The 16,817-nt window shown below is 38.8% G+C and overlaps 3 protein-coding genes across 4 annotated transcripts; all 3 read left to right on the plus strand.

The window, feature by feature from the left end:
* Positions 1-857: 857 nt before the first annotated feature.
* ptgdsa (prostaglandin D2 synthase a) lies at positions 858-6,502 on the plus strand. Of its 2 annotated transcripts, none has more exons than XM_086053611.1 (7): positions 858-1,055; positions 2,730-2,869; positions 2,996-3,072; positions 3,523-3,633; positions 3,709-3,810; positions 4,647-4,675; positions 6,070-6,502. In XM_086053611.1, exons 1-6 carry the CDS (start codon positions 960-962, stop codon positions 4,673-4,675), a joined length of 555 nt encoding a protein of 184 aa, XP_085909737.1. In that variant the 5' UTR covers positions 858-959; the 3' UTR covers positions 6,070-6,502. The 2 variants fall into 2 exon arrangements, with proteins under 2 accessions (XP_085909737.1, XP_085909736.1); XM_086053610.1 differs by lacking the exon at positions 6,070-6,502 and adding an exon at positions 4,764-4,912.
* A 1,133-nt stretch (positions 6,503-7,635) lies between these two features.
* Positions 7,636-9,752, plus strand: LOC147135415 (protein AMBP-like). The gene is made up of 5 exons (XM_086053708.1): positions 7,636-7,802; positions 7,878-8,020; positions 8,736-8,812; positions 8,893-9,012; positions 9,504-9,752. Exons 1-5 carry the CDS (start codon positions 7,701-7,703, stop codon positions 9,623-9,625), a joined length of 564 nt encoding a protein of 187 aa, XP_085909834.1. The 5' UTR covers positions 7,636-7,700; the 3' UTR covers positions 9,626-9,752.
* A 2,394-nt stretch (positions 9,753-12,146) lies between these two features.
* Positions 12,147-16,183, plus strand: LOC147135416 (protein AMBP-like). The gene is made up of 10 exons (XM_086054159.1): positions 12,147-12,318; positions 12,905-13,047; positions 13,414-13,484; positions 13,949-14,065; positions 14,142-14,243; positions 14,564-14,613; positions 14,819-14,909; positions 14,976-15,143; positions 15,805-15,972; positions 16,043-16,183. The coding sequence occupies exons 1-10, from the start codon at positions 12,199-12,201 to the stop codon at positions 16,066-16,068; spliced, it is 1,056 nt and encodes a 351-aa protein (XP_085910285.1). The 5' UTR covers positions 12,147-12,198; the 3' UTR covers positions 16,069-16,183.
* The last annotated feature ends 634 nt before the right edge of the window (positions 16,184-16,817 follow it).

Raw genomic sequence — 16,817 nt, forward strand, 5'->3', positions numbered from 1 at the left:
CAAGAACATTAGTAGATTTTTTTTTTAAGTATAATTTATTATCATTATTATTATTATTATTATTATTATTATTATTGGCACAAACATACACCCGACCAAACCCCCCTCCCGTACCCACTCCAAAAGTTTATAATTTCCTGTAAATGTCAAATGGTGGCAAAGTACTATATGTGTATAGTAAGCTAAGAAGTTCGTCAACAACTTTCACCATAGTTCCTTTCCACCAAGATGCCACAAGATGGCGTCAAATCAATGTTTACAGTATATAATTACAGTATTTATGAGTAGGTGAATCTGCAATGTGCATGGGACTTAAGTAATTATAATTAATTAACCAATTATTTTTAAGGATGAATGTATACATACATTATTAAATGTATTTTTTTTTAAAAGAAGTTATTTTGGTAAGATATTTTTATTGAATTCTTTACAATAAAGCAATTATTGATTAATTAAAAAATATATATACAACTTTCTATTTGTGTGAGTGTGTGTGTGGGGTGGGGAGGGGGGTGGGACTTTCAGAATCAATATAACAATTATTACGGGACTTTTGCTAGTGCGCTCTAAATGCTTGGATATGCGCGTGGCCAGAAAATTCTCGAAGGAGAAGTTAGCTGCGTGACCCAAAATCTCATGAAACCAAAGCGTTTGTGCTTGTGAGGTCCCCACATGAACCTCAGCTGATGCTCCAAACCACAAAGCTATGATTTATTCCCCCACTGAATTTATCAGAGCCAGACGCTTGTTTTGGCTCCTCTAACATTTGGCCCCCGTTTCCTGCTCCATTGCTGCTGCTCAGCCGTGATTGGCTGACCACTCGGTGGGTGGATCGTACAGAAAAAAACACATTTCGCAGCCGACAGGCTTAAAGCCCACTTGGACCGCAACTCACTCGCTTGTCTCTCTTTGCAGCCCGTTCACCTCAGTCCTTTATTTCGGTCCCCCTCCACGCCATCATGAGGACCGCCGAAGTGGCTGTTGCCATAGTGATGTTGTGTACATCAATGGCGCACAGTGACGTGAGGCCGCAGAGGGATTTCAATTTGCAAAGGGTACGTTCAACTTTGTTTGTTTTTTTTCTTTTACCTTTGTCCATCACCATTTAATTTACTGTTCTAACGTTCTTTGTGTTTCCTAATACCAAACAGGTAAGTACTTACTTTAACATTATTGCTAGTTGTCTTAAAAAACACGCACACGCACTCTCGCGCACGCGCGCACACACACAGACACACTTTATTTAAAAGTACTCAGTACTCAGAAGTAGCGTACTGTATATCTAACGTGGAAAAAAAGCATAACAGTCACTATTGGGTTTAAGGTTGTAACTATATCACCATTATTTTATTAAGTGATTCATTTGTCGATTAATCAATAAATTGGATCAAATAACATGTTTTCATGTCCATCCATTTATTACAAAACAGGACATTATTTCCATCTGACAGTGCCGAAAATGCACAAATTACACTTCAGTTACTGGTTTGCAAAGAAGCAATTGTTATCATTTGGTTGCAAAGTAAAAACAGATTAAACACGAACATAGTAAATCTGCTTGTATGGTGGACGATAGAAATCTGAGAATATGTGTTGTTGAGAGGCTGAAATTCAGAGGATTTGGACATTTTTAAATCAAACAATGTCTCCAAACGATTAATTGATTATTCAAATATGTATCGATTAATTTGATAATCAATTACTTGTGGATTAATCATTAAACGTAGCACCTCTTGGTTAAGACACCACAAACTTCACATAATTTTAGTGTCTCTTTTGTTTTAGATTTTAAATGAAGAGATTAAAACCATAAATACAGTTCAAGATAGCTAATTAACACGCTAACTAACTTGAGTAGAGCTGGCTAGCAAATCTGCTAACTAACTTTAATAGTTAACTTTATTATTATTATTATTATTATTATTATTATTATTATTATTATTATTTTGAGGACATTTGTTTTGCATACAATTATTGCTAAGAATTTGCCAAAGAAAGAAATTAAGTAGCTGATTTAAAAGCATTAAATGTCTCAAACGTCCTGTATATCTAACATGAAGCAATTCGTATAGTATAGTATAAGTAACAGTCAAAATTGGGTTTGCAAATTTCTTTGTAGTCTTCATTTACTCTAAAATAGTTCTTCAATATTTCATCATAAATTCATAACTCAAGTAATTGTGGCCTTTTTTTTTTTTTTTTACATGTTATTGATGTATAGTTTAAAACATATGTTTAGCGTGTGGCAAATGTGTTTGTTCAGCATGTTACTAAAGTACTTTGATTCATTTGTTAAGCATTTTAATTACTTTGATTATGTTTGCTTGGAATGTTGCTTAAGTATTTTGACTTTTTTTAGCATGTTAGGTTGTTTGATGATCTTTGATTGTTAATGAAGGTTGATTATGTTTATTTAGTATTTGTCTGAAGCAGTTTCATGATGTTTGTTTGGCATTTTGCTGACATTTGTTTAGCATGTTGTTAATGTGGTTGTTTAGCGGGTTGCGAATTTTAGCTGACTAGATAATGCTAGATGAAAACTGCTGATACCTTAAATGACCTCGAGTGCTATTTTAAAAGATAACAGCAACATTTGAGAACAGACAGATAGTAGAAACCTATTGATTGTTTGATGTTGTCCACAATTGACCTTTATGGTGCACTTTTACTGCACGTTTGTGTACTTTTTACTGGCAGCAAATGACTCAATGATGTATGTGTGTATTTAGTTTGCAGGTAGGTGGTACCGTGTGGGTCTTGCGTACAACTCAGCGAGCTTTGTCCAATACAGAGACAAACTGAGGGCCTCCCTGGGTGTCGTCACAGCGCAGGCGAACGGCAACGTTAACCTCACGATGTGGGACGCCACGTGAGTGTGTCGGTCAACTAGAATGTCTCTGTGAGACAAAAGAGTTAGAGTAACTGGAGATGCTTTTTATTGGCCAGTGATAATTTGACAATATGTTTTTGATACACATGTGTGTACGTGTACTAGGCCTGCAGGGTGTCGCAGTAAAATGTACTACTATGAGAAGACAAACATTCCAGGACAGTTCACCTATTTCAGCACACGTAAGTCACCGGACTCATCACTTTTATTGGACCGATATTTTGCATTTTACGCACATTTTTTTGATCAAACAATGGCGTCATTCATCGGCACTGTGAGAATTTTACACAGAATATTTTACTCTTCAATTTTACTCTGTTGACTGGGACCAAATATTGTCTTTTTAGAGTAAAATGTACGCTATGAAATTTACTATGCATGTAGGCCAAAGCGTATGCATAGTTGTCGGGGTCTTCTGAGTTTCGGATTCTGCTGCAAATAGACATTTACAGGAAGAGAACTCAATACAAGCACGGCAAGTGTCCCTTCCCGATACGCATGTTTCAAAAAGTGTAAATACCCTTTACCCTTAACAACCTGTTAATGGCTAAATGTGAGCCATAACTTTTGGTGGACGGACCTTGTGCTCCATTGTTTTCTCGTATTGTTTTCTGGTCCCTTTCTATGCTTAGGTCACAACATGGTGAAGGACATCACTGTTGTGGAGACAAACTACAATGAATACGCATTGGTGGTCAAACACAAAGTGTTTCACAGAGAGTACACCCAAGTGGCCCTCTACGGTGAGATACTCACGTGCACAAGTGGACGCATTGTGGACAGGTTGTGTCGCAATGAGATGTGCATTTTGCTTGTAGGTCGCACTCAGAGGGTGAGAGTAGACGTCATTCAGAAGTTTAAGGACTTTGCTTTGTCTCGAGGATTTCCAAGAGAAGCCATTCTCACCCCTCCGCCAGCAGGTATGAAATGGCAGGGAAGGACGTTAGAAGCTCCTTAGAATTTTGTCAATATGAATGGAATAGTTTGTAGTATGTATTATTATATATTCTTTAGGTTTTATGGCATTTTTTACAGGACATTTAAAAGATGGGACACACTGGAGATGAAAAATGTCAAATTTAGAGGAAGAGTCATAAGGTTACAGGATTTTTGGGGGGTTTGTGGGGGGTAAATGTAAAACATACCTTATAACATAATTCACCCCCAAAATCGGTGGGGGTCATGTGCTTTTTCTGTTGTTGTTTTTTCCACGTATTGCATGCTGGGTTTTTTTCTTTTTTTGGACAAATTTAAAAAAAAGAAAGAAGTTATATTCTTACAAGAATAACATTTTTTTTTTTCCTCCTGACCTTTTTGCATCACTTACATGAAGAGAAGGGCATGCCTGAAAGAAAACAAATGGGCAAAAACTTTACATTTTTTAATTTAGAAATCATTCTTATTGAAATGGCTTTCTGCAACATTTATTTCAAGAGAAAAAAATTAATTAAATAAAAATAATTACCGTAAAAGGAGTGCAAAAAGTTAGGGGAAAAACATGTTTTTATGAAGGCAGCGTCACATTTTTTTTGCTTATCTCTTTGCTGTGGCATTTTTGTTCCACTTATTTCAATAGGTTGGCCACACTGGGACGGGGAAAAAAAAAAAAAAAGAGAAACGTGGAAAAGTAATTTTCTTCCGACAATGAATATGTCAATGTTCATAGTAATGGACAAATAGCTCCTTAAAGACGGATAACATGTAAACATTCATAGCAGTTATTACATTTATTGCTTTTTTTTTTTCTGACCAACAGACAACTGCCCTCCATCGCCATCTGGATAAGTGAGTTCATTCATAATCAAATATTTAAATACATGAGGATTTATAGTACATGCGGCACCTCTTCACTGTGATGTATTACATTCTGCAGGTCCGTTGTCGCTTCTCTGGCCTTTTGCCTGCCATCAGTTACTGTAAACGCCTGTCTTTCAATTATAACCTGACTATGAGGATGATAACATAACAAATCTGCTGTTTCACGTTTCCATAAATAAATCATTTACAAATTACAACACTGTCCTCCAAACTGTGTGTGTGGTTGTTCTTGTTGTCCTATTTTGTGAGGACCTCTTTGTGTTTTTAAACGCCCCATGCCACCAAAATCCACATTTCCACTGCTTTATGTCAGGTCCGACAAAAGCGGACAGGAAAAATGTGGATCCAAAAAAAATGCAGAAAAGGACAAAATCGTCAAATAGAATTTTTTTTTATTACAGACCACATAAATGACCCACCAAGTTTGAACAAAGGATGCTGGCGAAAACAAAGCCAAGCAACATCAAAACAGGAAACACAAAACGCTCGCACAAGGCAAGGAAGAATTGACAACTGAAAAACAAAACGAGATCGCAAAAAGACCAATAAAACGGAAACACAAAGCGACGAACAAAAACTTTATATTACAAAACCTTACCAGAAAAATCGAGAACGAGATACGAGAACGTGACGTCTAGAAAACAGAGCTTGGGCAGTGAAGCGAGCAAGGTCAATAATCCGACAGGACGCGGCGGTGAACAGAGTCCTTTCAAACCTGGCTGATTATGATCAGCCACAGGTGTGCATCTGAAGGGAACCCCCCCCCCCCTCCAGCTGGGCAGCAACAAACAGAGAGAGAGAGAGAGAGAGAGAGCACAGAGCAAACCATGACACTTCACGCATAACATAGGTCAAAATGAGTCTGTCACCTAGTTTAAGTTTGACATCTATGCTTCCATATTCCTGTTGGCTGAAGCCGCGGCCGAGGTCCTCAAAGGTGATCAAATAACGGTAAAATAAATATAAATAGGTGTGAGTAAAAGGAATGAATAGATAATAAATACATGAGAACTAAATAATAACCAAGATGATCAAATCAGCCAAACGCAAAACTAAAAAGGTGAGTCTTGAGCCTCCTTTTAAAAATATTGACCTTCTCTACATTAAAGGAGAAGTACACCCCAAAATTTCCTTTACAAGAATATGTTCTGTGCAGCCCCCACTAGGCATATTAATCAGAATGCTGTGTTTGGACTGGTGGAAGTACATAAAACATATTATGAAGGAAATTTTGGTGCTGACCTCAGTAGAAATGTTTAAAACACGACTAAAGACTTATTTGTATACTTTTGCATTTAGCTGAGCTATTTGTTGGCCTCTTTACTGCCACTTCTATTCTTTTCTCTGCTGCCTTTTCCCAGGCTTGGGAATGAGGCGATGGCGACCAAATTGGAGGGTGCTTTTTCGTTCCCAAAGCAACTGACACAAGATCGGAGGTTGACCGCATCCTCAGAGGCGCTGCGATGGAGATTTCTACATTGACCAACTGGACAGAGACCCACTTCACCAAAATCGTCTTCCTGCAGCACTTCATTTGATTGACTTTCTTATTATTTTAACCAACATTGTATAGTATCATAATATGTATTAAATGTTTTTTTTTTAGTTTTTCCTTGCCCTCCTGGGGGTTAAAATCAGGGGACGTTAATATGTTGTCAGCTATGGGCATTGAAGCCATTTGAGACTTTCCTGTGATTAAGGGCTATATAAATAAAATTGACTTGATTTGAGCCAGTGCAGCGACTTTAAAATTGGTGTAATATGCTCTCTATTAAATATCGCTATTGGTTATGACTTATGCACATGTCCACAGGAAATGGTGAGTTGAATCATGTAGAGATCCCTTAAATAACCACAAGGAGGCAGAGTTGTACTGTACTGTACTGTCCCAATAACCCAACCACTTACACCGCCACCAGAATTAAAAATGGGGATGCTCGGATAATGGAGGAATGGATGTTTCTTTTGTGTCAGGACAAGTTAAAAGTCAAAACAACAACTGTAGTTCATGTCATGTATCTGAATCTCTCATGTATCTAGCACACTGCTTCTGTGTTACCTTGGAATTCCTTTCAACAAAACAACAGTGGCATGCTAGTTATGAAGTATGACAATAAGCTATACAATTATGTGCAACATATATTGATATAATTATGAAGTATTTAGTCCAGTAGTACAAAGTGTGCAGTGTTAATGCTCACACAGTGCCTAATGAAGAGGCTTACAATAATATTAAATGTACTTTTTGGGAATATACTCTGCCTTGCTTTTGATGAACACTTGGGCACACTTTGGTAATGTGCTTTAATGTTGATCATTTATGGAGGCACCTGAAGTCAACAACAAATTAATTTTTGAGGTGGTACTTGTTAAAAGTTTGACAACCACTATACAGTAGATGCATTGACATTTTAAAGCGGAAGTCAACACAAACATTTTTTTTCAAGAATATGTTCTATGCAAGCCCACTAGTTGAAACAAGGAATTCTGATAAATATTGCGTTTGTGGAATAAGTGTTAATCCACCCGTCTTTAGCCAACTCCGGGGGCGGCCATTTTGTCTTCTGTCGACCGAAAATGACATCACAACTGCTCACAAAGGCCACGGCTAAGATTCAGAAAACTGGTCGGCCGTGATTGGTCATTGTGAGCAGTTGTGATGTCATTTTCAGTCGACAGAAGACAAAATGGCCGCCCCCAGAGATGGCTAAAGACGAATGCATTTTGCTGCTTGACTTATATTCCACAAACGCAAAATTAATCAGAATGCCGTGTTTCATCTAGTGGGCCTGCTGGAAACATATTCTTGAAAAAAATACGTTTGAGTTGACTTCCGTTTTAAGTCTAGTTCCTTTATTCATGCAATCACTCGCATAGACGTGTTGTGCATACACAAACATGTACACGGAACTTTGCCCCGCAACCCAGAAAAAGTCAACAAAACAATCTTAGCTGGGTTGCGGGAAGGGATCAACACTCAAACATAGAACGTATGATGCAGGGAATTTGGAGTTTGTCGTTTCTGTTGGTCTTTGACTGGATCCTGCATGGAGAAAGTGGAATCATCCCGCAGGATAACTTCGACGAGGACCAGGTAAGCATACCTCAACACTAAGTTTGATTGTTTTTGTCTGCAGTTCATGCTTAGTGATCATGTGCTTCCTTGCAGTTTATGGGGAAATGGTACGAGGTGGCGGTGGTTTCCGATTGTCCTCATTATATGCAAAACAAGAAGGGAAACCCCGACATTGTCGCTCTGGTCCTGAAACCCTCTGAGCAGGGTAACATCACTGTGTTGGCCACAGCTCCCAGGTGGGAACCCCCCCCCCAAAAAAAATTCGACCCCCCCCCAAAAAAATAGGATACTGATTCCACTGCTGTACTAAAGTAAAAGTAAAACAAATACACATTGAAAAGTACTTCATGACATTTTAAAGTGATTTTCCTATTTTACTGTCAATTATTTACAAAGCCCATTTTCGAAAATTTGGCACAACGAGGAAAAAAAACATCCATGCACACAAAACAGTTTTGCTCTTTTACTTTCAAGTTTTGCTCTTTAACTTTCATTGTGCTATTAGTGAGAAGAAGGGGGTGGGGTGGTGGTGAGGAAACCCGTTGAGTGCTGGCTTTTCTACCATCAAGGCGTGTTCCCGTAGCTTTCGTGACATTGAGCCAAATTGCCTTGTGGAAGAAATACAATATACTGTATCTGGACTGAATTGTTGAACGCCTGAGGGTTGTTGGTTTTTTTGGGGGGCGTTGGGGGAGACTAGTTATAAGACACAACGCATTCACCACAAAGCATTCCTGTATGCAGAATATCTTGCTTCTCCGAATCTCTTTTCCTCTCTTTATTCATGTTTTTTTTTTTTTTACGTTGTAATGACATTTGGGTTGAAAACTCAAGTAAAAGATGAATGCCTAGAAAATCATTTTGGTAGCTATGAATTTGTACTTCGCAACAACTGACTCGCCCACATATATTTGTGATAATGTCACACTTTTTCTGCATTGTTTTGCATAGGAATGGCTCATGTAAACAGACGTCCACTCAGTATGTTTCAACAGATACCGCGGGACAATTTTACTACCACGTCATAAGTAAGTGCCGTCATTTCAGTCACAATAAGTGTCCATACACCACCACCACGTTAACCACCAATTGTGTTACCTCCGTCAAGGGCTCAATGTGGATGTTGATGCTTTCGTGGTCCGTACCGACTATAACCAGTATGCCATGATGGGGCTGCTGAGCACAGAGAGAGCATCAAAGAATAAGACTGCCATCTTCAAACTTTACAGTGAGTTATGATCATAAAACAAGGATTAATTTAAGGATTCATTTATTGTGTAAAATACTTTTTTTTAATTGGCATTAAATTTCAACAAATGAACAATTATTATGACATTTATTTAAGACGTTTACTTTTGCAAATTAAAAATCTATCATATTATTTAAAATGAAATTAAATTAGCTCCAACTGGGGATGTGAGGATTGAATAACACTGGTCAACAGCAAATTTTAATCTGAGATGGCCTTATTTGTCCCAAAATGTATTTTTGACTCTGTTTTGAAAAATAACTTTACTTTTTTCGAGCACATCGCGTTTTTTGAGATTCATTCATTTTTTGTTTTTAAGTTTGACCTATAAATCCTTGCACAATGCAGATTTTACCATGCGTTTAACTTAATGAACGTAATGATATTAATAGAATATTTGACATACTGTATTTAATAGAGATGCTAGTCTTATTATCCAGGAATTATGACTATGATTGTGTCTTTGTTAGCTCGATCTGTGGATGTTAGGCACACTGTGCTGGACGACTTCAAGATGCTGGTCCGAGCACATGGAATGAGGGATGACAGCATCATTGTTAATGAGCACAAAGAGTCAAATACATGTTTATGAAATTTGACACACTAACCAATTCTGTTGTCTTTGAGCATGTCATTCACAAAAATGATCAGTATTATTTTCACCCTTTTTCACACTTTAACTTCAATCTGAATACTAATAAATATAACACAATGTCACATTCTAAAGCTGTTTTTTTCCCCCATAAAATAACTTTTTTATTTTGTGTCTTTAATATATGCCTCTTTGCAATAGTCACATTTATCACTATGGTTGGGAGCCACTGAGATTTGATTTTGTATACTCCCCTCCAAAAGGATTAGAACAGAGAGGCCAATTAATTTATTTTACTGTATACCAAAACGTTTGGGGATTGACATCAAAAGATTAGGATGACAAACGAAATCAACATTATTGCTTTTATATGCTGGTATTTCTTTCCACATGAAATTTTGCAATCGTAAATATTGATCAGGTTTAACATTAAGAATGTCAGGGTCAACTGTTTCTGAGCAAAGAGAAAATCACACCCCACACAACATGATAATCACCCGGTCCCAGGCTAACCTTTCAGACATGTGAGAACCGGGGCTCCGCTCTCAAGTGGGTAAAAAATACTCCGTGCAATTGTCCGTGCGTGTGTATCCCACTGTAGTTCCTTTTTGAAACATCATGAACATTTGTACATTCTACAGGAACATGGTATGAAAAGCACCACACAACAAACATTAGTTATTAGAGAGAGAAGGTAGCTTTCGTCAAACTTTGGACAGGTGTGACGTCCCCCGTAGTCCCGTCCTTAGCCCCGCCCTCTTGGCATGACGCCAAGTGAATAACGTCACTTCACGTCGCAGTAAATAAAAAGTGAATGACTGCTTCCAGAAGTGGCAAATCCAGGTCCACAGCTTGGCTTTAACCGCAGGAGTTTCTCCTTAACCGGCAGGTAAACGAGCTCCCTGAGTAGAAGCACCGTGTTAAGGCAAACGTTGGCAAGGTTTTTACTTTAGGACCCGGATTTGCCCCCTCTGCTGCACCATTAATCTTACTGATTTACGATTCCTTCAATTAGTGTACATGACCAAAAGGGGGTGGCATTGCTCTGTTTACCAATTCAGATAAATCACTCACTCGATGTTTTCCAGCCTTTAAAGGGCACATATTTTACATTAGTAAAATCGCCCAAATATCACAAAATGTATATAATATAATTCTCACGTCACATGTGGGCGCCGCACAAGCTGACACGCCTCCAAATAAAGACAAAATATCAAATAAAAACAACACACACATACACAAAGTGTTGATTGGTGGAATACAAACATGGGGCACGTCATTTTATTTCGTTTTATTTATCTTTTTTTTTTCTTTGTTTGGCTGCGTGTTAGGACTGGGGCACCCGTGTGTGATGTGGTACCGGTAAAGTCCTTTCTCAACGCTATTTGGCTGAATGGGAAATATAGAGGAGAACTCAGACGGACTAAAGCATTGACGAATGCCCGTCATAAAAGATATTGCCACGTGGGCTCAAAAACACTTCCAAAAACCACTGGCCGTTACAGAGGCATCAAATCCAGGTCCAGAAAGTAAAAACCCTTCAAATCCAGGTCCAGAAAGTAAACACCTTTCCACAGTTTGGCTTTAGCCACAGGTGCTTCTATTCAACTGGCAAACTGTGGCAGGGTTTTTACTTTCTGGACCTGGATTTGACACCTTTGGAGTTAACACAGTTCATGACTACATCTACGAATGAAAGTTAAAACTCTATGATACAAAACGAAAGCCATATATCAACAACTCCTAGAAATGCCACTGTCTTCTCTCGGCCCATGCTCATCTGAGATGGACTGACACAAAGTGGGAAGTGTGCCGTGGTCTGATGAGTCCACATTTCAGATTGTTTGTTGAAAACAAATATGGCCAAATATGGAAAGGACCATCTGGACTGTTATCAGAACAAAGTTCAAAAGGTAGTGTCTCTGATCTGTTAGTGTCCAATGCATGGATAACTTTCTCCTCTCTGAAAGCACCCAAAAAGTAGTAAAAAAGCATGGTCAATTTATTTATTTTGTTGTAAACTGTAAACTTTTGGGTTTGAGATCAAAAGATCTAAACGATCCTAAATTAAAAAGAGGTTTAACCTTCACGAATGTCAGGGTCAACTCTTTCTGAGCAGAGAGAAAATCACTCCTAACACTCCAAAGCGACCCACAGCACATGATAATCACTCACGATAATCTTTCAGATTACTGAAAGAACTGTGCCTCTGATCTCAAGTAGGCAAAAAGGCTCTGCTTCAGACCTACAATCCCACTGTTGTCCTTTTTTGAAACACGTACAGTAGCTGGTATTCTGAACATGTGTACATTCTACAGGCACATGCTTCATGTGTTTGGCTAATTCTGATCAATCTATGCATAAAAAACACCACGCATTAGTTATTCATTAATCCATCAAATAATCACATATTGATTTGTCAATTGTGCCAAAATTCTGAAGTCCAGCAGTAGATGAGTGGCAGAACTTTGCTCTTTCACTTGTTTGTTTTGTCTGCCGAGGCACACATATAACACTGATCGATGCCCCACTGGGTTTTATGCTGAGATTTCTGAGCAACGGTCCTCACAGAAATGAATGCTGTGATCATGCAGAAAGCTGTGTTTCTTGTTTCTGTGTTTATCCTGGGATGGACCCAGACCAGCCAGGCATTTACTCTCCCAGAACCGCAGGAGAACTTTGACCTAACCAGGGTGAGTGGCACTTCTTTCTTAAGGGTTGGAACTTGTTCCTATTACTTAAAAGTGAATAAATCCACTTTTAAAGCAAAAAAAAAAACATGGAGGCTTGCACTGGTGGAGGTGAAGTAGCAGTTTTGATGTTTTGAGTGTTGATGTTACAATTGTCCATTCATTTTCTATAGCACTAATCCTCATAAGGGTTGCTGGTGAGATGGAGCCTATCCCAGCTGATTTTGAGCACCGCGAGAGGGTTCCCAGTCCCCTGGTCACGGGCCGATTGCAGACATAGATTAACAAGCATTCGCACTCACGTGTACAATTTAGAGTCTTCAGTGAACCTAAAATTCATGTTTTCATAATGTGGGAGGAAACTGGAGTACCCCAATCTCAAAACTGTGAGGTGGATGTTCTGACCACAATGGCGGGGATGAGCAATTGGCAGCCCTCATCATTATTTTGCTCAATATTAATATTAATATTATATTAATATCAATATCAATATTAAAATAATATTAAGTATTATACTGGACTGAAAAAATATATTGCAGCTGATGTGCATAATTCCTGCCACAAAATGTTAAATATATTTTCCTACCAGTTTTTAGGGACTTGGCATGATGTTGCTGTGGCAACGACTTGCCCACATATCCAGCGCCACAAAATGGATTCAGCAATCGGCAAGCTGGTGCTGCAGAGAGGACCCACCGCGGATAAACTGCAGATGATCAAAACAGTACTCAAGTCAGTACAATATATGCTGTATTTCACACACAAGTAACCTACAGGTACAAACTACACGTAAATCCAAAAGATGTTTTCGAGCAAAGTTTTTGATTTTGATGCTGAAGACCAAATTCTCTTATTTGATTATAAAATTTTTTTTAAAAATCGCTGATTTGGTGATAACTGTATTAAAATAAAAATATACACAAAAAGTATCCATATTTTTCCCCAGGAACAAGAACAGCATTGCAACACAATTGAAAAAAAGTCCACATTGCTCTCTTTCTGAAACAGAAAAAACACAGCAACCATTTTTAATGCATCCTGTATGTGAATTATTGTGCATACATATGTTTATTTTGATTTTTGCACGCGTGTGTTCAGATATGGGACCTGTAAGCAACAAAGTGGAGACTATAATCTGACCGCAACACCAGGACATTTTCGTTTTGCAAGTATGTTCCTTTCCCATCATAAATAACACAGTGAGAACTAGAGTTGGGAAACTCCATCTTTGTATTTTTGCAGGAGAGTGCTTTAAATGCAATAAAATGTGGGGCACTTCTATATGTTAGTGATTTATATTTGAACAATCACTTCTTCTGGAAATTCATTTTTACAAATATTACGGTTTCCTCAGATTTTGCCATTTCACCAGAGTTAATGATTTTGGACTTGGATCGTATTAGATATTCATGTTGGCTCGTTTCAACGTGAGAAATATGAGTTGGCGCAGTGTTGCTCTGATAAATCATTTCGATATTTATTCATGATCTAAATGATGGAATGTTTCTCTCATCTTTTTCACACTTGACTTCAAAATCACCCTAAAGGAGTTAGCCCGCTCTTGTTTTCAGTGGCTCAAATGATTTTGACAGCCCAATGTCCGTTTGCGTGGTTCTGCCCTTTTTCCCTGCAGAGTTTGACAGTGAAGTGGACGCCTACGTGGTGCACACTAACTACGAGGAATACGCCCTCATGATATCGGTCAAGGAGAGATCATCGGGCTCGAGCAGCAGCTCAGTGAAGCTTTACAGTGTGTGCACGCTCATCTCGCAGCATTACCTTTTATTTGGCTTATCCTCAGGCGAATTGTCGCAAACATCCCGCAGGTCGGACCATGGACGTGAGGGACACGGTGCTGGATGACTTTAAAAGGCTGGTCAGAGAGCAAGGGATGAGCGATGACAACATTATCGTTAAACAAAACAAAGGTTTGTCACACAACAATACATCAGTGCTTTTCTAACAGCAATTTCTCCAGCGCTTTGTATGAATAAACTAAGACCAAATCCAGATGGTTCAATGCATGATTTTTTATTTTGAGTTGCACAAGATGTTTTTGAACTGCTTTACTATGAGGACTGAATTTCTCTCGTGGGGAGGAGAAACTTCCTACCTCATCTCCTAAACCTTCTCTTGCGCCTATCACAGCTGGTTTTGGTCAAGAGCCAGAGTACCAGTCCAGGATGTACCCCAAAGCCTGCCAGGATAAGCTGGCCCACCCACTTTTTTGACTTCAGTATCATTACAGGTGACTGTGAACCAGAAGAGCAGGTGGAAGAGCCAACAACTGTGAATGAGGTAAGTGAAATGAATTATTAATAATAAAAATTCATTTCATTGCATGCAAAATTCTCCAATATGCTCGTACGGTCTGTAATCAGTGCTTTTGAGTCGTTTGTTGAACTATGTATGATGAAATAAATGATCAAATGAATTACATTGTTCAACAGCCAATTATAATCACAGATGGCTTTATGGGTCTCTTTATGTGTCTGTTACACAGAGGATGAAAAGGGACATTGCACCAACTGTGGGATTGGCAGAAATGGAATTGGACGGTTCTGGTGATGACACGCTCATGTTCAACGGATCGGGTAAGAACTGCAAAGAAAAAAACATCGAGAGTCCCCACAGGGTCAAGATCTTTGTCATGCCCTCAGAGGCGTGCAGGCTCGGGCCGGAGGCGGGGCCGTGTTTTGGCATACACCAGCGCTACTTCTACAACTCCAGCGCCATGAGCTGCCAGAAGTTCAACTACGGAGGCTGTCTGGGCAACAAGAACAACTTCAAGGACGAGAAGGAGTGTCTACAGAGGTGCCGTACAGAGGGTGAGCATACACGTTCGAAATGCACGTTGTCAAATAATAATTTTATTTCAATTTATTGGCTTTATTTATTTATATTTTATATATTATTTATGTCTATATTTATTAATACATGTACCACAGCCTTTTATTGTTTTTCTTTTATTTATTGTGTTGTAAAGTGCTTTGTTACAGCCCTAGCTGTTATGAAATGCGCTATATAAATAAAATTGTATTGTATTGTGTTGTATTGTAATGTATTTCATGTTGATCAGTCAATCAGGCCCACCCAGATTGAGGGACTGCCCACCCAGTGACATTCATGAAAAAATATATCCTTCAAAATTTTTTATAAGTTATTATTGAATTTGTGTTTTGTTGTGTTTATTTATTTAATTGAATATTAAGAATGGCATTATTGTGGTTGTCTAAGGAAGATCTGAACTTCATATTACTCGTTTCGTCATTTTATGTGAATATAGAATGTGTATTGGCAGGAGGATTGTGTTCAGTGGGATAAATATTCAGGCCCACCCTGATTTTTCTAGGCCCACCCATTTGCCATATTCTGGCTCCGCCCCTGCTCAACAGTGCCATTTATGATCTTCGATGTGTACATAAGGTTTTTTTTTTCAAACTATTATTTGAAGTATTGGTATGATGCCGTGTGATTCCTCCCTTGCAGCGGTGTGTCGTCTCCCCCTGACTGCTGTGGCGTGCACAGGTGAGCCTCTCAACTGGTCCTTCGACTCCATGCTGGGCACATGCGTGCCTTACAAACCAGACTTCTGCCAGACCAACGGCAATAAGTTCTACAGCAAGGCCGAATGTGAAGAGTACTGTGGTGTAAAAGGTATTCAAAGTAAAAGGCCACCTTGGAACATAACATTTCAAATGAATATTCTTTTTTGTCTCTTCAACAGCTGCAAAAATCCTGGAAGAAGACTAAGGGAACAATCCCAAGTTATCCACAGTCAAAATGCCAAACTGGATGTTTTGTGTGGGAAATAACGTTATAAGTTAAAGATAGGCCAGGACAGTTTACCAATAAAATTTTAAACCAACGTAGGCAATTTCTTTTTTTGTTCTGTCTTCAGTCAGACTTTGTAGGATTTCAAAGGGGTTCAACACGAGTAAATAAAAAGTGTATGACTTTGCATCTTTAATCCTACTGCATTTACGCTTCCTTCAGTTAGTGACCAAAAGAGGGTGGCATTGCTCTGTTTACCAGTTGTTTGGCAAGGGCTTGACGTCACTCACATTAGTGTATTCCAAACTCCACTGAGCCAAGGCACATATTTAACATTAGCAAAATCTCACAAATGTCACAAAAATTATATCTCTTGACATCCTGGTTATCTCGTTTTCAGTTTTGCTCGCAAATTACTCAGTGTGTAATTGGTTCAGTTAAACACAAAGCTGATATTGTGTTGTATGAATGGATACAACGCAGGTTAAGAAGAATTCAGAAGAAGAAGAATCAGCATTATTTGTCATGTACACACACATACATGAAATTTGACCTCTGCATTTGACTCATAGCAGTAGTGGGCACAGAAAATATACACTTTTGAGTGGCCCGCACTGGAGCAGGGGGCTACTTAAGCAGCGGGGGAGCAGTTTGGGGTATTGATGTCTTGCTCATGGACTCCACAGCCGTGTGTCCGGCTGATGGATGGTCTCGAACTGGGATCCCCA

Source organism: Filicampus tigris, chromosome 15 (assembly GCF_054856515.1).
Source record: "Filicampus tigris isolate MCC_2025a chromosome 15, RoL_Ftig_1.0, whole genome shotgun sequence".
In the NCBI taxonomy this organism is placed as follows: domain Eukaryota; kingdom Metazoa; phylum Chordata; class Actinopteri; order Syngnathiformes; family Syngnathidae; genus Filicampus; species Filicampus tigris.